General features: G+C 47.5%; 2 protein-coding genes across 2 annotated transcripts; both read left to right on the top strand.

Annotated features, from left to right (window-relative positions):
- Positions 1 to 276: 276 nt before the first annotated feature.
- Positions 277 to 3904, top strand: LOC108942631 (motor neuron and pancreas homeobox protein 1-like). Its single transcript, XM_018766094.2, has 4 exons — positions 277 to 528; positions 605 to 992; positions 2333 to 2493; positions 2639 to 3904. The coding sequence occupies exons 2-4, from the start codon at positions 629 to 631 to the stop codon at positions 2822 to 2824; spliced, it is 711 nt and encodes a 236-aa protein (XP_018621610.1). The 5' UTR covers positions 277 to 528; positions 605 to 628; the 3' UTR covers positions 2825 to 3904.
- Positions 3905 to 4514: 610 nt separating this feature from the next.
- On the top strand, positions 4515 to 23258 carry cfap65 (cilia and flagella associated protein 65). The gene is made up of 34 exons (XM_029257751.1): positions 4515 to 4584; positions 5972 to 6058; positions 6309 to 6538; positions 6649 to 6751; positions 7362 to 7528; positions 7843 to 8042; positions 8625 to 8749; positions 9009 to 9231; positions 10145 to 10413; positions 10888 to 11085; positions 11174 to 11560; positions 11689 to 11826; positions 11970 to 12077; positions 13185 to 13316; positions 13401 to 13625; positions 13775 to 13921; positions 14034 to 14199; positions 14334 to 14462; positions 14611 to 14824; positions 14932 to 15060; positions 15158 to 15334; positions 15446 to 15512; positions 15635 to 15745; positions 15890 to 16081; positions 16292 to 16450; positions 16656 to 16799; positions 16877 to 16993; positions 17180 to 17341; positions 17449 to 17499; positions 18010 to 18233; positions 19116 to 19241; positions 20706 to 21032; positions 21147 to 21281; positions 22321 to 23258. Exons 2-34 carry the CDS (start codon positions 5984 to 5986, stop codon positions 22472 to 22474), a joined length of 5511 nt encoding a protein of 1836 aa, XP_029113584.1. The 5' UTR covers positions 4515 to 4584; positions 5972 to 5983; the 3' UTR covers positions 22475 to 23258.
- The last annotated feature ends 657 nt before the right edge of the window (positions 23259 to 23915 follow it).

Genomic DNA, 23915 nt, shown 5'->3' with positions numbered 1-23915 from the left:
AATTAACGCGTATTATTTATTCTGAAGTTCTTTCTTAGAAGAGGTAATTCCGCTAATTTGTTACCGGAACCATGCTCGTTGGGCGTGGCCTTTCTTTCTGTGAGCCAATCATATCGCAGAGGAAATAAGTGTAAGTTGATCGAACTTCTGGCTCCTCCCATTTATCGCTCAGACCACGCCCACTTGCAGAGAAGCGATACCAATTGGGCGGAGCCACTGCATCAGAGGGCGGGACGAAACGAAAAGGGCGGAGAGACAGAGAACAGGTTTGGAAATACGATGTAACACATGAACAAGTGACTTCAGAGGAAGTTTAGATGAAGGCGACAGGAGCGCGGAGGATCGAAGCTGGAAAACACTTCGGAGGAGCACTGCAACTTTGTGGCTTTGAGCAGACGGTTTAGGAATATAGAATTTTGGGAAGTAAAATAAAAATAAACAGCGAAACATGATCTGGATCACCCCTTGGCTGTAATTCGTGGACTCGTGCGGCTGATCTTGACAAATGGGACTGGACACGTTACAAAAGTATGTATTAATTACCGCCTGTTTTAAACTAGGTAGGGTACCTTTACTGTAAACTAAAGTATTTGTCCTTTCGTAGTTTTATGGATCTGTAGGTGGTGCCATGGCTGCGGAGAAATCAAAAAGCTTTCGAATCGACGCGCTGCTGGCCGACGATTCTCTCCAGGGAAAGAACCGGCGCAGCCCCGCCCCCCACGGGGCCCCAGGGGGCGTCCAGAGAGCTAAGTCGCAGTTGCAGGACCCTCCTCGTCCAGCCCCAGGAATCATCTCTGTGCCCCCCAGTTCAACCCCCGGCATTTTCCCGGCGCACATGTGCCCCATGTCGGCCCTTAACCACCCCGGCTTCGCACTGCTCACCCCGCCGCATCGGGACCACCTGAAAGCGGGAGGCACGGTGGTCGGATCGCTGATCCTGGAGCCCTGGATTCGGGCTGGGATCATGGCCCCGCACCTGCAGGACTGCAGCTGTAAGGACTGTCGACACGGATAAGGTCCACCACAGCACACACATGTAGTGCAGGGCATAGTTAACTAAGGTTCAGATCAACAAAAAAAAGTTCATTTATTTATTTCATCTTTTTGAATGTGCTCTTTAAATGGTATCTTTAACAGGAATGTGTAGTCGGGTGTTTTGGCGCCTTAATGAATGAATAATCATAACAGTTGTGACTGATTTTTTTCAAATGTGTTTTTACCATCCTTTTGACTTATCTGCTGGTGGGCTCTATGAGTCAAAATGAGTATTCTGTACCATGTAGGGCATTTAAATTAATAAGTTAGTGAAGGACACCCTAATACTGGCAATGATGTGCTTACAGAAATAATCAGTAACTTCTGTAAAATATTCGGTGGCACAGCGAGTAGCACTGCTGTCTCACAGCACCCGGGTGGTCAGAGAGGACTTGGGTTCGATCCCTGCCTGCTCAGTCTGTGTGGAGTTTGTATGTTGTCTGTGTGGGTTTCCTCTGGGTGCTCTGGTTTCCTCCTACAGTCCAAAGACACACTGCTCAGGTTCACCCATAGTGTGTGAGTGACAGAGAGAGTGTGTTCTGCTGATGTATGGATGAGTGACCTAGTGTAAGTCACCTTGGTAAATAAGATGTGTGAGCTGATAACACTACGTAGAGTTCATGGGAAGTTGCTTTGGAGAAAAGCATCTACTGAATAAATATAAGTGTAATGTAGAATATTCCCATCACTGCAGCTTTCAACATCTTCACAGACAGACACTCACATGCGTACTCCGTCAAAAAAATAGCAACTCTTGCTGTCACTCCTGTTACAGGAGAAGTTGTCAGTTCCTCAGATTTATATATATATGAAAACTGAATATTGGTGTTGCGCAGAAATTCGTTATTCTATACAGCTTATGGAAAAGTTTAAGTGATGCACTTTCTTCTCTATATAAAGGATCTTCTTAAGGCAATTGGCCAGATACTCTTTTCTTAGATTTGTCTTAACATGCATGTACTGATATTGTGTTGTATATATTGCGTATGTTGATTTGGTCTAAAGGGGGTGCAGTGGGTTGGACCGGGTCCTGCTCTCCGGTGTGTCTGAGATTCAGGTCCCGCTTGGGGTGCCTTGCGACAGACTGGTGTCCCATCCTGGGTGTGTCCCCTCCCCCTCCAGCCTTACGCCCTGTGTTGCCGGGTTAGGCTCTGGCTCCCCCTGACCCTGCATGAGACAAGTGGTTTCAGACAATGTGTCTGATTTGGTATAAACTGATATGATGTGTACTGATGTCCCTGGTATGGTCTTCACTGATACAGTGCTTTTGTCTGTATTGGCTGACTCTACCCCTCAGCTGCCCTCCCCTCACTTCTGATGGGCAAGTGCCGCAGACCCCGAACAGCATTCACCAGCCGGCAGCTCCTGGAGCTAGAAAACCAGTTCAGGCTCAACAAGTACCTCTCTCGACCAAAGCGCTTCGAGGTGGCCACGTCGCTGATGCTGACTGAAACGCAGGTAAGAGAGGATGGTGGCATCTGAACTGGCAGGCATCCTCACACATGTGAAGATGTGTCCATGTTTTGTCCATAACAGTAAGTCTCAGTGCAGTTTACCTCACTGAAACCATCATTGCTTCATGGTCGGGGTCATCTGTGTGCAGGTGAAGATCTGGTTCCAAAATCGGCGGATGAAGTGGAAACGCAGCCGTAAGGTGAAGGGGCAGGATGGTCCACAAGGGGTGGAAAGCCCACACAAGGTCCAGGGAAAGAACAAGGCGAGGGATACCCAAGCAGACACTGAGAATGACAATGAGCTGGATGCAGAGCTGGAGGAAGTGGTGCAGTAGCAGTTTGCTGTTTTTGTGGGCTGGAGGTTGGGTTGGAGGTTGACCCAGCTATCTTGGACTCCCTGTGGCCCACATGACAGCTGAGCTGTGCTCTATGTTATGATCACGAGAGAGGAGACCCTAAAGAAACAAGGAGACTATGTTCCCCCAAGGATCCCACCTGGATCTGGGGGAACACACTTTAGGAAAACACACAAAGAATCATGTTATGCATTATAGGTCGTCTGATGCATTTGGGGCACAGTAACATCATCAAGAGACATACACAAGATGCGGTTTGTATCTGAACTGATGTGGGTCATTACCAGATTCAGAGGACTCTAAGTGAGACAGTCCCCACCTGTGACAATAACATCTTTGAGATTTATTTCACATTTTGTATGTGGAAGTCGAATACTTCATAACTTCACTTTATCGTTCATGCATGTAAAAAAAAAAGCAATGCAATGGAACAAGGGCAGTTTCCTGCTCTCCTTGATGTCAGAATGTTATTTTAAGATTTCAGCATACCGAAAAGGTCTACAGGAAGTTAAAGGACCATGTAAGCATGATGGTAATTTGTCCAGTTGCTGTCCTTATTGGGCAACCTGATTCTCACTGGAATGAATGGAGTTCCCTGATTTGTTTCCTGAATTCACTCCAAAATTCAGCAGGTAATATTCTTTTATTTGACCTTCTGAGAGTGGGACTATATATGAAAGTGAATTTAATTAAGCAAGTATTTTTGACAGATACAATATTTTTTTTTTTACCCTGCTTTAAATTTCCAGTCTGACCGACACTTGCGCCTTCACTATTTCTGTTGCTGCCAGATCCATCAGGAGTGTGCTGACTGAAAGTCATCACAAAACACCACACTATTCAAACATAGAAATGCAGATAAAATATACTTTGTCACTGTATACAATAAAATGCAATTCCGTATGGCAACCCTCAGAAGAAAGAAAAACTTTTTCAGACTACGAACAGATGGGTTCATTCCATCTTTACTAGTAAAATTATTATTAGTTATATTACTAATAATCTGAGAAGGAACTATATACAAAATTAAAGGAAATTTACCCCTACACAATTTATTGTAGCCATGTCCTATTTTTTCTTATTATGTTTTGTTATTTAACTGTTCTGAATTATGTATACTTTATTTGTGCTGTAAAGTACATTTGTTATCTGTAGTTGGCTGTTGCATTAAAAATAAAATTATGAACTCAAATCTTTGGGAATATGGGAGCTTGTAAGAAATTGGGTGAATAAAGCAAAACATAGCGTTAACGGTTTTCCTGTGTATGTTCATATTGAAATACCTGTTCATTACATTTGTTATGCATTAAGTGTCTCATTCCTGCAGACATGTGATGCTGTTTACAATATAGTATTGAACCACCCCAGTGAAACGTATGAAAAGTGTGAGAGTTGCTCAACACCTTCAAAAACCTGCACGTTTGCATGAGTTGAAAAAGTGTTGCCTCTTGATTTGTGAATTAATAAAGAACTCTTTTGGTACTCACACTCCCTTATCAGACTGTCAATGTTAACACGCTGTGTAAAGAATCAGTAAAAATTAAATAAACATACACTGTATTTAGTAAATAATAACAATCAGGATGAAGGCAATGAGAGGTTCTCCCACACAGTGTGTCCTAACACAGCTACCGTGGTTGCCGTGGTGAATCTCCTAGCAACACAGCAACAGTTTGAGGCATTCCTAGTAACCAGAACATGGAGACACCCTAACTAAATTCCTTTTTAATTTAAACAAGGTAAGGCTATAAACAATTTGTATTTTCACACCCATAGCTTGGGTGGCTGTGAAGTTCCTCTGATGTGTTATAATGTATATAATTATTTATTCATGGTGATGTTTAAGAACTGAACAAACCGATGAAGAGCTGTGTACCTTGTTGTAGTTGAACTTTCATGATCCAATCCTCCTCACTGTGTGAAAATGTGTTCTTAAAGCAGGTCCTCCCAACATAAAATATATGTACTGTATGCTGCTATAGAAACTGAAAATAAAACTCAGTTCCAGACCGAAGAAAAACTTCACTGAGGCATTTAGTTTCTGACCATGCAGAGAAGTGATTGATACTGGTGCAGTACTGCTGTTAGAGCTGATTAGTAAAATATGAATCATGAAATGAGACAGTGTGTGGGAAGGTAGTGATTTGCCTAGTAAAAAACATATATCTTGTATTCTCCCTCTGTATGAGTAACCTTGTTTCACCTCCTGTCAAATCTCAAAATAAAACTAGAAAAAACAAAGATCCAACTGTAAATGCATGGTTTTCTGTCACCAATGTTCTATACATGTTCAGTTTTATTATAAGGGCAAGTGAGAATAACAATTATTGGCTATAGTTTAGAAAAATCAAGCTCTGAGGTCTAGAGAAAATGGTCAAAAATCTGGACTTTGCCATTTTCATCCACATGTTATGTCTTGTATTTTCTTCCAACAAAAACTGGTACATTACAGTGCTTTGCATGATTACGTTAATGAGTGTGTGATTAAAAACATTAGACGTTAAAAACACGAAGCTGAATCCACCAGTGGAACTTCTAACTCATCTTGGAAAGATGACTCATCGATTTCAAGAAATCACCTTTATTGCTGTTTAACTCCCTCTGCCCTGATATATCCATTGCTTGACAAAATCTGTAGATTAGAGACTGAACTCAGTAAATTCAGAAATGTTCAAATAATACAATTGGCATTTAGCTATACGTTCACTTAATACTTTAGTGTGACATCAGAAGCTTCTGTGAGGCTCTCTGACCTTCTAGAGAAATTATTAATTGTATTATGCCAGGGACTGCTGGGAGTGTAGTAGTTAGAACTGCAGGTTTGAATCCCACCTCTGGCTCTAGAACCTTTGAGCAAGGACTTACCCTAAAGTGCTCCAGTAAAAAATTGCCCAGCTGCATAAATGGTAACTGTAGGTAGATTAACACTGTAAGTTGCTAAATGTAAATATGGACCTGAACAAACATGAAGTAGACAGCTAAAATATACAGCACATGGCATAACCTTGCAAGTCTGTCTTGTAACAATTCACACATCTATGTTGACAGTAATACATCTGAATTAGATTATTTAAATGGGAACCACTCAACACCTTTGTCTTTCTCTCATCTCTTTGTTCCCACCAGCAATGACCTGCAATGTTGACTGAGACTCCAGTAAACCCACTGAAATCTGAGCCCCCCTGGAAAACCCACGGGACCCAACATGCCCAGGTGGTACATACGGAGTGTGCTGAGTCATCAAGTGACCAGTGATCATGGCACATTGAGCTCTGTCTTTAAACCAAGTCCTTCTTTCTTGTTCGATCACAAAATGAATACAATAGTAGTGAAAGATGTGAGTCCGCTTGCTGTAGGAGAGCACTGGGAGTCAGTCCGACTACACGGTTATGCTGCGCCCTGCTTTTTATGGACCGGTTGCGTTCTCTGTTTAGGATAATAACCCCTAGTGTTTCTTATGCAGACCCTGCGTTGTTCTGCTTGCCGGCTGCCCTCGTCACTCCCCGGATGCGAGGGCTCTGTCCGCTGGCAGGCTGCGGAGCTCCGCAGGACGGGCGTCTCTCACCGCTGCTGCTTCCTGGGCGTGGAGACTCGTGAGGAGCTGGTGTGGGAGACCTGGGAGCTGGGCCGCGAGTTCACCAAGACGTTGACGCTGAAGAACGTGCACAGCGAGCTGCAAAAGCTCAGCTTCAGGTGAGTCTGGACGTGTCATGGATCGGAGAGGCGGTTTGGTGAGGAGGTTCCTCTGCTGTTGCGGTGGCAGGGTGCGAGGAGTGTCTCACCCTCGTTGTTGTCTGACGCAGGCCTCCCGTCTCCACTGTCTTCAGCACAATATTACCTCAGACCATCCTTCTGAGCCCTGGGACGTCCTTCTCTCTACCTGTCACCTTCCGTCCTCTTCAGAAGGTGGGAGTCAGTCTGAACGTTTAAGATTTATTTGAGATAGATGGATCTCCTCAACCATGTTTTTCAGGAGACTAAAATGACCTGGTCTTCTTAATCAGTAAGTGCTGTGGGTGTCATAGCAAGTTCGAGTCCTAGGTTTGACGCTGTGGTACCCTCGGCAGTGCACCTACCCTAGGTCTTGTAGTATCTTCTTTGCTAAATGGACAAGATTGTTTTGGATAAAAGTGCGAGCAGAATGGCGAAATAATGGCAGTGAAATGAGCAGTCTGAGATTTATTAAGGATGGCACAGCAGGTAATGCAGGTGCCTCACAGCTCTTTGGCTGGGGCTCCCGACATGAGTTCTGTCCTGGCTTCATGTTTATGGAGTGTGCATGTTCTCTCAGTGTTGGTATGGTTTTCCTCCAGCTGCTCTGGTTTCCTCTCACAGTCCAAAGATGGTTCAGATGAATAGGTGACTCTAAATTGCCCTTTGTTTGTACTTATGAATCAATCTAATGAATCAATCGAAACAAAGAAGGGAGCATTAAGGTTGATTTTATGTTTCATGGGAAGATCATGATGCCGTGATACCCCTCCTCTGTGTCGTGACACTCCCCCACATCCAACAGCACGAGTACTCAGACAGCATTGAGTTCCGGAGCAAGGCCGGGGTGTTCCAGGTGTCCCTGCGCGCCACCATCCCATGCCATGCCCTGGAGGTGCCGGAAGTCATCAGTGTGCCCCTTTGCGCCGTGTGTGACACCTCCCAGACCACCTTCGTGTTCCGCAACACCAGGTAAGCATTTGTTGAGGGGTCTGAGTGGAAATAAACGTCCAATACCATTTATTAGTGTATTCCTTTATATAACTGAAGATGAATGATCCCTCTCCCTATAAACTTACACAGCACTTAATTTTTTATGTTTATATGTGCAAAGTTTAACTGCACATGCAGTAAACATGTGTATTTAAAGTGCCTGTGAATCTGAGCATCTCCAGGTTTTAGATACAGGTCTACACCTTGTGATCTTGCTGCTGCTGCTGTGAGAAAAAACACACACACGGTAAACACACACGTGTCCATGCATATAACACCTGTGTCCATCTCAGCAAGCTGCGGACAAACTTCCTGTGGGAGGTGGGCCTGCCCTTCCAGCTGAGCCCGGAGGCCGGAATGCTGAATCCTGGGGAGGAGTGCAGTGTGACGGTGGTGTTCAAACCACAGGCGGCGCTGGTGTACCAAGAAGAGGCCAGCTGTGCCTTTGGGGAGGAGGGAGAAAGCCGCTGCTCTGTGCTGCTCCAAGGCCTGTGTGAGTCTGCTGGTCGGGTCTGATGTGGTCCTGGATCTCCATGGTTCTGCTGCCCGCAGGTGTCACTGACATCATTGCATCACTTTACAGTGTTGCTTGTGTATGATGTCAGATCCATACCTTCACCAAGGGCTTCTGTCCCAAAACACAAGTGTCATCATACCTTTTTGGACTTCCCAACAATGACATAATGTCTCATTATTTTCATACATATATATTTCTTGTCCCTGTGAGTGTGTGTGTATGTGTTTGACTACCCTGTGATGGACTGGCATCCTGTCTGGGGTCTATCCTGCCCAGCCTTGTGCCCAGTTCTTCCAGGATAGGCTCCGGATCACCACATCCCTACTCAGGAAAAGTGGTTACTGAAAATGGATGGATGGATGGATGGATGGACGGACGGACGGACGGATGGACGGACTTCTTGTTTCATTGAGTGAGACAGATGCCATATGCACCCTAATTGTCCCAGCAGCCTCATGTCCTGAATGACTGTGACTACCCATATTCTGCAGCTATAAGAAGAGGATGGATATGTAAAAAGCTTCTGAGGTGAAATTGTGCTGTTTATGCACCTTTCAGCCAAATACCCTCATCTGCAAATTTGTCCCTTGGAGAGAGAGGATGGACGCTCTGTGCTGGAGTTTGGCAGTGTGCCAGTGGGACAGACTCTGGAAAAACACTTTGACATCTTCAATCCTTCCCAGGTGACACCCCCTCCTCTGTACAGTACAGCAGGCTCAAGTCATGAACAACCAAGAATAAAATTTGTGTAACACTGTCCCATCATACATGGTACCCAACAAAATTTTGAGTCCACTTGCTTTGGGGTCATTTTCCTGCCCAGTGTGTCCCATACAAGTATTGTCCACTTTGCCCACATGTACTCAAACTTTTGACTCACACTGCATGACACACTCTTGTGCAAAATATTTAATAGGTGTTACTGTGCCTTTTTCTCTGCAGGTGAGCACCTCCTTCAGGCTGAGCAGGGTGCAGCAGCCGGATCTGCTGGAGGCCGTGTTCCAGTGTGAGGTGCGCGAGGGCAGAGTGGCCCCGGGTTCGTCAGTCAGGGTACCCGTCACTTTCTCGCCTCAAGTGGTGGACTGCACCAGTGTGGAATACTTCTCCCTATCCTACCCTGGGGCACTCAGCAGAGCCATGCTCAAAGTCACGGGCACCTGTGAAGGTGAGAAGGGAGTTTCGGGCACAGAGAAGGTCGTCTGGGTTGAAATGCCAGTCAAGGCCTTATGTTGCGGCAGTTAAAGTACCAGTAAACAGGGTAACTTAACCTGGGCGTCCTGCGTAGTAATACTTGTATCTCTGAGAATCGCTGCAGAAGAGCTGGGATGTCGGCTCATGTCCTCATCAAACTTAACTAAATGTGTTGTAAATAAAAAAACTTTCAGTGAGTGGACTCACTATTCAGAGCCACTGTGGTTCAGGAGCACTGAGCCACTATGTGAAACATAATAATTTACTCCTCATTATATCCTCATATGGGGGTGCAGTAGCACAGTAGCACAGTGGGTTGGACCGCGTCCTGCTCTCCAGTGGGTTTGGGGTTCGAGTCCCGCTTGGGGTGCCTTGGGGTGGACTGGCGTCCCGTCCTGGGTGTGTCCCCTCCGGCCTCACGCCCTGTGTTACCGGGTAGGCTCCGGTTCCCCGTGACCCCATATGGGACAAGCGGTTCTGAAAGTGTGTGTGTGTGTGTGTGTGTGTGTGTATATCCTCATAATTTATTTTAATTAACTCACTCTTACATTATTATATGGTATTCATTTCTTTTTTTTTGTTACTTTTTACTCCATTCTACTTTTCTTATACACATTCCTTTTCCTCGTCTGCTGTGGAAACTTCTGGAATGCCAAGCTCCACTGTGAACGGTCCTCGTTGCTTAGCTTATATTTTCATGCGACATCTTACAGTTTTAATGCACAAAGTGATCTAACTTTTAACCCTCAGACTCCTAGTCTGTGCCCTTAACCTCTAGGCTACAGGCTGTCTGTTGTGTTGGTAGCTGTGCACACGCAACCCTGGCACGATGATCGAACCCTGATCGTCTTTACCCTCTGCTTCTCTGCCGTGCCCTCGCCCCCCAGGCCCGCGGGTGTCCCTGGGAGCGGCCGTGCTGGACTTTGGCTGTCTGGCGCTGGGAGAGGAGGCCATGCGGACAGTGGAGCTGGCCAACTCGGCCGCCGCGGAGGCGTATTTTCAATTCGACGTGGACGCCAGCGGCCACAGCGTGTTCACCCTGGAGCCCCCCTGTGGCATCCTGCAGAGTTACGCCTGCTTCACCGTGCTCGTTCACTTCCGCCCGCGACAGCCCATCACCCACTACAGGAGGGTGGCGTGCCTGCTGCTGCACAGGGTGGGTCTCACAGCTCGAAGGATTTGCTGAACTACCCATTGTGTAGGGGGGTGCGGTGGTGCAGTGGGTTGGACTGGGTCCTGCTCTCTGGTAGGTCTGGGGTTTGAGTCTCGCTTGGGGTGCCTTGTGATGGACTGGCGTCCCGTCCTGGGTGTGCCCTCTCCCCCCTCCAGCCTTACGCCCTGAGTTGCCGGGTTAGGCTCCGGCTCCCCGCGACCCCATATGGGACAAGTGGTTCAGACAGTGTGTGTGTGTGTACCCATTGTGTGTTCCGAAAACCGCAGATAATATTTAGGTTTCTCTTAAACATTCCCACAGGTGGTCCTCGACTTGCAGCACATGTGACTTGCGATGACCCATGCTTATAACGGCCATTCCATCCACCTTGTTTTAACCATTAACCTTATTATTTTGGTGATTTATTGCTTCTTATTCCTTATTTTTGGTTGTTATTATTTTTTGCCTCCTCTAAAGGAACCTCTCTTCCTCGACTTGATTGGCACCTGTCACACGGAGCACCTGAGGCCGGCGGTGCTGAGTGCGAAGCACCTGCGCAGGTATCACATTCATCGGGCCCGCGGCCTTACATGCTACCCTCCGGACATCCTGAGCACCATGCTGACAGAGAACAAGTTGCAGCTCGACCAGGAGGGGGCGCTGTGCCTGTCAGAGGTAAGACCTAAGAATGGATTCTGGAGAGTCGGTGTAAGAGGAAGTAGCGGTCATGGTGACCGTCTGTAACACCGCAATGCATTTCCAGAATACAACCACGAACACGCCGATGTTGGAGAGCGCTGAGTTGGAGAGGAAGCCCATGGAGGAGTACTTTGAGGAGAGTGTGGGTGTCAGCGCCGGCCTGCGCGTCCATCGGGAGCTCTCTGGCACGTTCTCTGGCCCTCACGTCTCGGTCGACCCCCCAGATCTGCTCTTCTACGGGGGGTCGCGCTCCCGGCCCGTCTCCGTCACAAACCATACGAAGGGCAAGCTCAGCCTCCAGTGGACATCAGCGCTCGGGTCGCCGTTCACCATCTCCCCGGCGTCCTGTGAACTCGCCCCGCTCAAGAGCACCTCCTTCAGAGTCATCTACAAGCCCCTGCAAGATAACACACTCCATGGAGCCCAGCTTGAGTGTTTTGCCTCCTACAAGGTGCGGTGTGCTGAGCAGGACAAGGCACCGTAGCGTGTCATAAAAAGGGTATAGGAAAAGAAAGGTCGGACACTGAACTGGTGTGTTTGAAGCGTGTGTTTCCGACCTGCGTTCTGACCACCCCACAGGTTCTCCAGGACCATTATCAAGTGGACAGTCGCACAGTCTGTCCGCCGTGGTGCATCACCGTCAATGTCTGCGGTCACTCCTTCCAGCGTGGCTGCGAGCATTTCTCCCCAAGCCTCTCAATACATCGCCCCCTAGTGGTGAGCAGCAGTGCTGGGTGTTTGCGTCACTGACCACGTTCCATCTGTTGGACGCTCCAATCCTCCATCAGAGCAAGCGGTTATCAGTAATGCATGAATGGATGAGTTATGTTCTATCTCATCATGCTCCTCCTCCCCCATAGGTGTTCCCTCCTCTTAGTCAGACGTCCCACCGGACGGTTCTCCTGCAGAACGTAGGAGATTTGCCCATCACCTTCAGCCTGGACCCTGAGGAGTGTCCCAGCGTAACGGTCTGTAGGAGAATATTTTGACTAATAACCTCACTAGAGACTTTACTAACAATTTACTTCCCTAAAAATGTTTAACTAATTCTTTAACTTCTCCTTGTTTGGCCACGCAGCTCCGGCCGTAGCAATTGTGTAGCCCCATATCGACCATTTCGCTGGAGCCTCCTAGGCTTGTTCCAGATATGGTATAGCATATACGTGCTATTGCATTGTATTAAAATCGGAACAATATCTACATGTTTAAATATTTATATAAACCAAACAATATCCAGCCTTTGCACCCCGAAAACCCTCAAGAGGACCCATTGGGTCAAATAAATTCAATTGGCCTAAGGCTGGCCCAGTGGCCATTGATCATTATTTTGCCTTTTTGTTACTTTTATTTTGTTACTTTGTGTTTTATTTTATACCATTCTAATGTACACACACACACACACTGTCTGAAACACTTGTCCCATATGGGGTCGCGGGGAGCCGGAGCCTAACCCAGGCAACACAGGGCGTAAGGCTGGAGGGGGAAGGGACACACCTAGGACGGGATGCCACTCTGTTGCAAGGCACCCCAAGCAGGACTCAAACCCCAGACCCACCAGAGAGCAGGACCCGGTACAACCCACTGTGCCACCACACCCCCCATTCTAATGCATTATTTTATATTATTATTATTGTTGTTGTTGTTATTGTTTTCTATTGTTTTATTGGATACTAATAATAATAATAATAATATACATCACTACTTGGTTATTATTCTTCTTCTTCTTCTTCTTCTTCTTCTTCTTATTATTATTATTATTATTATTATTTTTATTATTATTATTAATCTACAAGATGTTCTAGAAATCGGGGGTCATGAGGGGCAAACTCCTGAAGATTAGATGCAGGGCATTAAAATGAGGGTGCAGGATATGTGTTTAAGGTAGACTAAACCCGCTGCAACAAGGGGCTTTAAAAGAATGGTGTGGGAAAGATGCCGTATGACTTATTGATTTAGAGTAGAAGAGTAACATCTGGGAAGAAGGGCTATGCAATAAAATACCTTCTCCATCCAAGTCTCCTCGTTGCGTGTTCAAAGTACCAGGATTCACCACAACACACACTCGAATCCCACAGGTGCGACCCACTAGCAGCCTCATTGGACCAGGAGATCATCAGATCCTCATGCTCAGGAGCACGCCGGCAGAGTATGGTCCAGGCAAACTGCTCCTGTCCTTACAGCTCAATGCCACCAGCAAATACACTAAGGTACTGGGTGCGCTCCTCCCCCTCCTTGTGCACGCAGGAGCCGGTCTCAGTGCAGTCACCATGCGTGTCCCCTTCCGCCCACAGGAGCTGACAGTGGTCAGTATTGTGGAAAAGCCACGTATATCCATCGAGGGGGACGGCAGTCTGTTCTTGAAGCCCACAGCGGTGGGCTCCTGCTCGAGCCGGTCCTGCTGGGTGAAGAACATGAGCCGCACGCCTCTGCAGTTCAAATGGCGCATCTTGAGCTCGGACAGACGCGTGCTCTCCGTCCATCCGGAGGGCGGGATCCTGCAGCCCAATGAGACCAAGGTGAGGAACCTCATGCCTGGATAATGATCATTCAATGATGAGGTTTCATTTTGCCCAGTTTGCTGTCCTTCTCACATTAATTACTCATTTTCACAGCTTGTGCTTTGTTTTTTCTCCCGAGTAAAATGCTGTGGTTGACTCTGCTCCAGGCTCAGATGTGGTCCTTCACTCCTCTGGCTGAGATGCTGTACACTCTAAAACCCAGTCTAACATTCTGGCCAGCTGAAAGCCCTGAGAACAGGAGGTCCCGCCTCTGCATCAGTGTGGTGGGGTCAGCTTCCCAGGGTTCCATGCAGGTTTCTGCCAATCTGTATTACCTTCTGTCTTCTTCTAATTACATGTCTTTGAAGCTGCGGTGCCAGCTCCAGCCTTGACGGTGCGATGTCTTCTGACCTACCCAATCCACAGGCAGAGTGCTTTGTGCTTGACTTGGGGGACATTTTGGTAGCCAGCTCCCAGCCGTGTCACCTACCTTTGCTCAACAACGGCTCCTGTGACCTCACCTTCTCCCTGGAAGTGCAGCAGAGCATCCAGGATCCAGATCTTCCACAAGATGAGTGGAAAGACCCTTTGGGTAAGGGTAGACCCACATGTACGAGGTGTCCTGGCCTTGCTTCTCCATCAGTACCTGCTGATGAATGAATAAGGTATCTGCTGGGGGACTCTGGTTGCAAGCTGGACTCTTCTCCTTGCTCTCCTGTTGTCCAGCCCTGGAACTGGACTCCCTCACAGGCACAATTCCTGCCCGGTCCAGGATGCTGATCCGCTGCAGAGTAAGGCCTGCTCGCAGGGTGAGGTACACCTGGTCCATCAGCTACCACACCCTCAACCACCGTGGTACGTGAGCGGGCTGAACCCCATCTCAATACATAGTGACCCTTACTGCATATTGGCAATTTGCTCTTTAGTTGTGTTTTTTATGTCTGACGTTCTCCTTCTACCCACCCATCCCCTTCTTTGCGCCATCTTGGGGCACCCCCTCTAGGCTCTGCATTGACAGGCCCTCACGCGCTGTGCCAGGTGCAGTGCCGAGGCGTGTACCCGGAGCTAAGGGTGACAGATGCTCACGGCCAGGGCAGCACGGCCGGGCTGAACAAACGGCACATATGGAGGCTGCTCTCTCTGAGTGCCCTCAATGCGCATCTGAGCCGGGACCCCACTCCGCCCGAGCTTCTCTACAGGACGCCCACGCGACACAGGTGCCCAACACATCCAGTGCCTTCTTCTGCCGCTTCTTGATTGCTTTTACAGAAGAGCTATGTGTGTCGGCACCACTCAGAGTTTGAGTGTGTTTGCATCCCCCCAGCCTGCGGCGCCACCCGTCCATCTTCACCCCGGTGATGCTGGACTTCAACTTTAACGCGGCTCCACTGGGATCAGACCCCTCTAGCGTGATGCTAGTTTTGGAGAACACGGGGAGCATTCCGGTGGAGTGGTGGGTTTTGACAGTTCCGTGTGTGTATGTTTGTCTGCGCGTACCCATTTGAAACAGTGCCCTGACTCTCTGCTCATACACCCACACCCCAACTCAGGCGATTCCTGTTCCCAGAGGACCAGCACATCGAGCTGGAGTACTGGGCAGAGAGCGGTGAACTGAGCCCCACTGAACTCCACCACATGCGCGTCCAAGATGGCAGGCTCATCTCCATCATGCCTCGTTCTGGAAAGCTGGAGCCTGGCCAGCAGAGAGCGCTGGAGCTCGCTTACAGGTTCCTCTTATCTTGACAATGAGGATCAAAAATACTGTTAGTTGTAAAGGTGAGAAACTTTCACCTGAAATTAACGAAGCAGTGAAACATGCGTTCTGTTCAAACCCCTAGGCACGAGTTTACCGGTACTTACCGCCTGCCGGTGGTGCTGAAACTATCCTACGGGCGCGAGATCCTGGTGAGTTTCTCAGTCTCCATCTCGTGTTTTTGAACTAGATGTAGGTAGCCTTGGTGATTGAATCAAACGCTGAATCTGGACAATGTACTCTTGATATATTTTATGTTCTCTGGTGTTCCTAGTTGAACTTCACTGGAGTGACAGTTGAGAAGGACACGCGCTACATTCACTTCACGTCCAACAAGCACATCTTCGCCCCCGTGGCCATTGGAGGGTATAGCCCCCCCAGGCAGGTCAGTAGGTTTCACTTCCTTCCACTTTCTCTTCTTGTTCCCAGCCCTGCTTGTCCTTCCTAGCCGTCCCGTCTTCTCTCTGTGGCCTCAAGACGTAGGTGGAGCAGGAGAATCTTACATGCTGCTGAACGGGTGTTCCTGCAGACCTATGAAATGTACAACGGGGGTGCTGTCCCAGTGTTGTACCGGATTGACACGGCCCTGCTGGACCAGCTCACCGCAGATAACTTTGGACACCCCATCCTGCAGTGCCTGAACCCCACCGGAGAGGTGCAACCAGGCTGCATGGCACTCATTGAGTGGATCTTCTCCCCCTTGGAGGCCAAGACCTACAGTGTGAGAACCACCGACCCAGGCTGCTATCTGTACCCCTTTAGCCTGTCTACTTTTTGTCTGTGAGACATCCGGTTGACAATTTTGAGTTGATGTAAGACACATGCAGCTTGCATTGCTTCCGCTCTTATGTCCAGTTCCTCCCTCTACCATATTATCCCGGTTGCCACTATCCTGGTGGACTCACGCTTTTCCCTGGTATTGTGTGTCCAGGTGGATGTTCCCATCCATGTGCTGGAGGGAGACTCTGTGCTAATGACTTTTGAAGGTTGTGGGTTCGACAGCCGAGCGCTGGGAGAGTCAGCTCCTCTGCACCTCCATAGAGACCATCCAGCTATACCCAGTCCACAGAGGGAGGCGCTCCCTGGGCAGGTGAGGGAGGGTGCCGACAGGGGGCTTTTCATAAGTATTTATTGATTATTTCAAGAGTGTTTGCTCACACCGAGTTGTGGCATTAAAATTATGAGGTGTGCTCTAGCTCCTCTGACACCCATACCTGACACACACCTGAGTTGCCCACACAGCCAAACCAACCCTTTATCCTCCACGGCCTCCTGGGTGATCCACCTCTCTGTAGCTGGTCACCCTGTCGGAGGAGTACATCTCTCTTGGGGACATCCCCGTCTGCTCCCGTACCACACGCATCCTCTTCCTGACCAACATCTCCAGCACAGACACAGTGGTGTACACCTGGAACCTGGAAGAGCAGGACCACCAGGAGGTATATGTGTTAGTGTGCGTGTGTTTGTTAGCGCATGCGTTGTGTGTCTTTCACATGCTGAAGCTGACTCTTGACAGGCGGTACGGATCCATCCTGAGAGTGGAGAGTTGGAGGCTGGTCAGAGCACCACCCTCATCCTGACGTTACAGGCTTCTGGAAACCCCACCTTCTACCTGCTCAACCTCATCTGCCAGGTGAGACCCTAACTGACACTCACGCATGGTACTGCTAGAGCCCGCACCTGGAGGAGTCAAAGGCGTGATCCCAAGCCCTACCTGCAGTTCCTAAATAGAAAGCCGTTGACACTGTCTGCCTGGTCTTCCTTGAACTTGTCAGATAGAGCTGTGATGTTGCTGAAGGCTACCTGGCCCTGTTGACAGGTGACACCAGCAGGCAGTGTGACACAGTATGAACAGGAGCTGCAGCAGTGGGAGCAGGAGAAACAGAGACAAAAGGACGAGTTCACCATCACGGAACAAAATTCCCAGCTGCCCAGTCCACCGCAGCAGCATGACGACACCCTGCTGCGGAACGGGACTCAGGTCCGAACCCAGTGTGGCCACCGACCACCAACCACCCCTTCTGTTAATGATGTTTTGTCTTACTCTCACTAACCATTTTTACTGTTTTTTTCTCTCTTGGCCTTTAGGAGTGCGCGACTTTAGCACAGAAAACAAGCATCGCGTTAAGAACGTATAAGGTAACTGAGAATGGGACAAAATTTACCTGAGATTTCAGACTTTAGCTTGGTCCTCCTGTATTTGAATCTGCCCTTACCCTGGGAGTACTGCTGGGTTAAAATAACCCCAGTGCCCATTGGTACTCAGTGGCTTACAAATATTCTGGTAATTCTCTTGAATGGTTTTGGCTTGGGGGGTGCGGTGGCGCAGTGGGTTGGACCACAGTCCTGCTCTCCGGTGGGTCTGGGGTTCGAGTCCCGCTTGGGGTGCCTTGTGATGGACTGGCGTCCCGTCCTTGGTGTGTCCCCTCCCCCTCCAGCCTTACGCCCTGTGTTACCGGGTAGGCTCCGGTTCCCCGTGACCCCGTATAGGATGAGCGGTTCTGAAAATGTGTGTGTGTGTGGTTTTGGCTTCTAGGAGAAAGTAGATTTCTGCCAGATTTACTTGTGCCCCTACCCTCAACACTCTTGCTTGCCTCCTTGCTGTCTCTCCATCCTTCTTTCTTTGTCTCTCCTGTCTCCCTCTCCCAGACGCTGCCCCCCATCCACAGCATGAGCAGTAGCCTCGAGGGAGGTCCTTGTCTGAGCCCCACCCGGGCCGAGCGCAGGGCCCTAAGGGAGGCGTTCCGCGTATGGAGGAGGCCGGAGTCACCTCGGCCCGCCCTGCTGCACCTGGGGGTGACCGCCCGCTCCCACTCCCTGCTGGAGTTCCAAAGCTACTACCCCACCTGCTTCCATGCCCACTACATCCAGAGGTAGCACCACCAACCTGCCGTCTTAACAGGATTTATAGTTTTTTTTGCCTTGTGTTATACTATTTGACAGGAGATGGGGCAGCAGCTAGAGCAGTTGCCTAGTGGTTAAAGCAATGGCTTTGAACTCAGAAGAGCCTGGGTTTCAATCCCTGGTCCTGTTGAAATACCCTTGACGATGGTTAAGATAGTTTAATCCTGTCTTGTTCCAGTAATGACTACCCTGCTGTATAAATGAGAAAATAGTTGTAAGTAGCTTATAATATAAATGTAATGCTATAAAATAAATGTAAGTTGCTCTAGGGAACGGTAAAATAAATAGGTAGTACTAGTAATGCAGGGTGGCGTGGTGGCGCAGTGGGTTGGACCGGGTCCTGCTCTCCGGTGGGTCTGGGGTTCGAGTCCTGCTTGGGGTGCCTTGCGACGGACTGGCGTCCCGTCCTGGGTGTGTCCCCTCCCCTTTCGGCCTTACGCCCTGTGTTACCGGGTAGGCTCCGGTTCCCCGTGACCCTGTATGGGACAAGCGGTTCTGAAAATGTGTGTGTGTGTGTGTGTGTGTGTGTGTGTGTGTGTGTGTGTGTGTGTGTGTGTGTGTGTGTGTACTAGTAATGCAATGGGGAGGCATGGTGGTGCAGCAGGTTGGGCTGCGTCCTGCTCACCGGTGGGTCTGGGGTTTGAGTCCTGCTTGGGGTGCCTTGCGACGGACTGGTGTCCTGTCCTGGGTGTGTCCCCTCCCCCTCCAGCTTTGCGCCCTGTGTTGCCAGATTAGGCCTCGGCTTGCCGTGACCCTGCTTGGGACAAGCGGTTTCAGACAGTGCGTGCGTGTGCGTGCGTGTGTGTGTGTGTGTGTGCGCGCGCAGTAATGCATTGTTGTATCCTTTCTAGGAACCTGCAGCCCAGGGCTCCTCTCCCTGAAGCCCGTGAAAGGCTGTCACACTCGGCTAAAACCCTGCTTCTCAGCCATGGTCCGGAGAGAGAAATTGTCACTCATGCCCTCTCCGCCATAATCAGGTCGACACCTCCTGCACCGTACTTTCATCTCCATCCTAAGGCAGCAGCTTGGGATGTGACCCTCTCACCATTGTCCTGTCACCTCCAGTGAAGGACATACTCATCTTCACCCCACTACTGTAACACACAGTACAAAGTATAAACATAAATGTTCTGATATTAAATCTTTAAATAAATGAATAATTATTCATATCAATTAATTAAAAAAACATTAATAATTTGAAATAATTTTAATAGTTAAAGAATTGAATTTAAATATTACATTTTAATATTTAAATATTAAACATATTACATCAACCTTATTTTTCCAGAAATGTGTTTGCTAAGTGAATAAATGTGTCAATGTACATTTGTAAAAATAATGAAATCTAAAATTATATAATGCCCTGAAATGGATTGGCATCCTATCTATGGTGTACCCTGCTTGACCCAGGGTCTTATGTTTCTGGGATAGACTCTGGCCTGCCACAACCCTGAATTGGACATGTGGTTAGAAATAGTGAGTGAGGAGTGACAAATTAATTAAAAGTACTCAAAACGGACCATGAACTATGGAGGATGAGGAGTAGCACGTTATGAATAAATGAGTAATTCATATCATTAACAATTTGAAAATATAAAACTAACTGGAGAAACACGCCCCATCCAGCACGTACTCTCTGTCGTGCACATGGATAGGCTCCATACTGCCTTGACCCTCCCTTAGGATAACTGGTGACCAACAGAAAAAACTGGAAACAATATCAAACATTTCATGAACGTAACAGTAAAATACAGAAATCAATGTGCAAAGAAAGTTAATGTATATATTAATTCTTTACATCTGCATTTTTTTTTTTATTTTATACCTGTGCTTTTACTTTACTTCTTGAATTATTGTTTTGTCACATTTTTAAATGATTATGTATTTCTACTTCTGCAAGCAGCGGACGTAAGCAATGCTTTCACTGGTCTTTAACCGAAAAATGTGGAACCTCACTTGTTATGGACCAACATTTGCACCCCAACCCTCACTCCCCCAGGCACTCCTTGTCCTCCATAGAAAGAAGTGACACTTTCCCAGGTTATTAACTCAGCACGTGGACCACTTTGCTGGAACCTTGGAAAACAATGAGGGTTTTCGAAGTAAGCAGCCAGCTGTAATGGACCAAGCCCCGGGACAAATGAGGGACGCCTGGGCTGATTACGCCGACTGCAGTTTCTCACACAGTCTTCATTACATTTGCATTTATTCCTTTAGCAGATGCTTCTCTCCCAGAGTATGAAATCTGCATTGCACAGACAAAACCTGAGATAAAGACACACAGTTAATACCCTGAAGGAGACTGATGATTTACTTTTACCTTTAATAAGATACCTGTCCTCTGTATTCGGCACGGTCAGTCACGGTCCTCTCCATCTTGTCCAAACTGGACACAATCTTTCCTTCACTGAATCGTCTTTACTCTACTTTTATGTTAACAGCGGTGTCCTCGACGACCCTCTTTTCCATCAGTCTCTGGTGGAAAGCTGCGCTTTTCCTGTGCCCTATTTTATCCAGTTGCGCAGCGCAGAGCCCCAGCACTCAGACTCACGCTCATACTCACACTCCCCGGGCTGCGTGGAGAGCCCTGGTCCTGGGGCGAGGTCTAGCTCTTCCAGCGTCCAAGTGAGACGTGCTGCTGCCGGCCCGGGGCACCGCCGTGGCGAAGAGCCGAACAAATCCGCGCCCGAGTCTGGTCAACACTTATCAGAACTCCAAGATGCTTGGCAGCAGGAGCAAGAGCTGGTGATGAGGGAGGCCATCAGCAGGTGAGAGGGTGCCGTTAAATCTGGGCTTCATCACCGATGTTCACATCACGTGTGTTGTTCCTTATGACTGGCAATATAACAATGAATCATGCAGAACGTGTGTTCCTCCCCAAGGCTTCCGGAATTCTGTGATCTGCTGGAGGATGTGCTGCTCAACACATTACAGAACCTGATGATGGAGGCCTTTCACGGGGAGCTGGTCCTCACCACAAAGCCTCGTGTCATTGCTCAACCGCCTCCTCACTCCAGGTTCGTTCGGATGCCCCTCTGCAGTCGGCTGTGTTCCTACACCAGTACGGTGAAAACTGACACGCAGACATTGTGGTGTAGGGAGATTACCTCTGTATCGAGAATTTTTGAACCAGGTTCAGGTCTCAAGAATAGCAGTTTTAGCAGGTAGATATTTAAACACTTTAGCAGGCAGATATTTTAATTCAATTTAAATCAAAATTTAAATTTTGATTTAAATTAGGTTAAATTTAAATTTAATTAGGTTTCTAAATTAGGCAAGAAAAATTGTGATTCAAAATCTGCTAAAGCATATTTATGTTTATTCAAGAACTGACACCTTTGTCCAAGGCAACCCAGTATCCCGTTTGTATGTTAAGCTACATACATTCATTTACCCAATTATATGGAAGGGTAATTTTTACTGCAGCAGTTTAGGTAAGTACCTTGCTCAAGGTTGGTACAGATAGAGCAGAGGCTCAAGCCATTGATTGCAAGGCAACAAATCTAATCACAGAGCTACCTGTTGCACCTTAAACACAAGAGACAGCTGGTAATGTAGTGGTTCGAGTTGCCTGCTTTGGACCGAAAGGTCACAGGTTTGACTCCCACTTGCAGCTACAGTGCCCTTGAGCAACACACACACACACACACACACACACACACACACACACACACACACACACATTTTCAGAACCGCTTGTCCCATATGGGGTCGCGGGGAACCGGAGCCAACCCGGTAACACAGGGCGTAAGGCCAGAGAGGGAGGGGACCCACCCAGGATGGGACACCAGTCCATCACAAGGCACCCCAAGCGGGACTCGAACCCCAGACCCACCAGAAAGCAGGACTGTGGACCAACCCACTACGCCACTGCACCCCCCTTGAGCAACATACATACCTTAGAATTGCTCCACTGAAATTGCCCAGCTGTGTAAATGGGTAAATTAATGTAAATAGCTTTGGAGAAAAGTGTCAGCCAAGTGAGTAAATGTACTATAAGTACATGGTATGCTGTATATTATATTTTTAAATCGGTGTGATATTACTTTTGCTCAGGAGATCTCCCAGCCGCGCTTCCCAGAGGTCCTCGCAGCTCATAGCAGAGACGGACAGAACGAAGGAGGCCAATGGTCCAAGCAGGACCAGCCCCAGTCTGGGCCCCCAACCTGTCCCCTCTATGCCTCCGTCCAGCCCAGAACAGCAGGATTAACACTGTAGGTTGGGTCATCTCCACTGGTAGGCGTGGGGTTGTCCAGGGAAGATGAGGATTGCTATGTAGAGAGCAAAAGAGTAATCCATTAGTCAATAATTAAACTGAAAGTGCAAAACTTAAACAGATGAAACAATCTAACAGAATACAAAAAAGAGTTTTGCATTTAGAACGGATTGGAAATCAATCTAAATCTATGTAAAAATAAACATGGAAATTAAAAGTTAATGTACATGTTTTAATACTTTGCCTCTCATAGCTGAATAAAGTGCACGCAAAAGCTTTCCATGCCAATGAACTGCTGATAGACTTGTGCACTAAAATTCAACGAGTGGTGGAATTGCCCCAAATGTTCCATTAATGGCCAATGAAAGTATTGATTATATTTACATTAATTCATTTAATAGACATTTTTCTCCAAAGTGACATACATGTCAAAGAACAGTACAAAAGTACAATGGAGAGATTCGGGCGCAGACACGTCATTCTTTGGTGTCAATTTGTCACATTCCACCATATGAAGCAGTGCACATCACACAAGTAGCTGCATTTAGGCATTCGATTATTAAATTACTAAAAACTATTAAACATCTGACAAATGGTGGAGTTGCCTCAAATGTTCAGTTACTGGCCAATGAAAGTGTTGAATATGATAGATGAGGGTGACATGGAGTGGAGCCAAATGTTGCTCAGTGAGGTTCAAAATTTTGTCATACTGTTAAGTATGTGAAGCAGCAACATTTCCAGTTTAGTTATTTTAACTGGTTGTTGCATTTATTACTTTTAACATGCCACATCCTCCATTAACAAAGTTAGGTCTCAGATTTTACCTACAGTATATTGTCACAAGTTAAAATCTAAGAGTGTTGTATTTTCTATTATTTTTCATTGCCTTTTAAATGTAATATTAAAACATCCAGGGACAGCTGGAAGCATACTGGTTAGAGTGACTGACTTTAGACCAGAGGTTGCAGGTTTGAGCCTCACCTCCAGGTGTAGTACCCTTGAACAAGGTACTTACCCTGAATTGCTCCAGTAAAAATTACTCAGCTGTATAAAAGGGTAAATAACTAACATTAAGTTGCTTTGGAAGAAAGTATCAGCTAAATGAAGTGTAAAACATGCTCCTATGTTGGAACACTGCCTTTTTCCAAGGGTAGCACTGAAATACACCACTGGATGAAGACTAAGTGGACATTAAAGCAATCCACTGCATCCCAGCAGCAGTTTGGTCTCTCATATCCCTGACTGCTACTGTATCTTGTCACATTTCAATCCTGGGGGGGATTTTTTTCCAACTTGGAACTTTTTCCCCAGTAAATTTAAAGACCCATCTGACAACTCTGAGGCCAAATGGCAATAATCTGCTATGGAACTCACGTTCATTTCTTCCATCACTTCACTTATCAAGTCCACAAAGGACACATTTAGGTCAAATTAC

The sequence above is a fragment of the Scleropages formosus genome, chromosome 14 (assembly GCF_900964775.1).
Source record: "Scleropages formosus chromosome 14, fSclFor1.1, whole genome shotgun sequence".
Taxonomy (NCBI): Eukaryota; Metazoa; Chordata; class Actinopteri; order Osteoglossiformes; family Osteoglossidae; genus Scleropages; species Scleropages formosus.
Note: the sequence above shows the minus strand (reverse complement) of the source record. Positions and strands in the feature narration are given on the sequence as shown.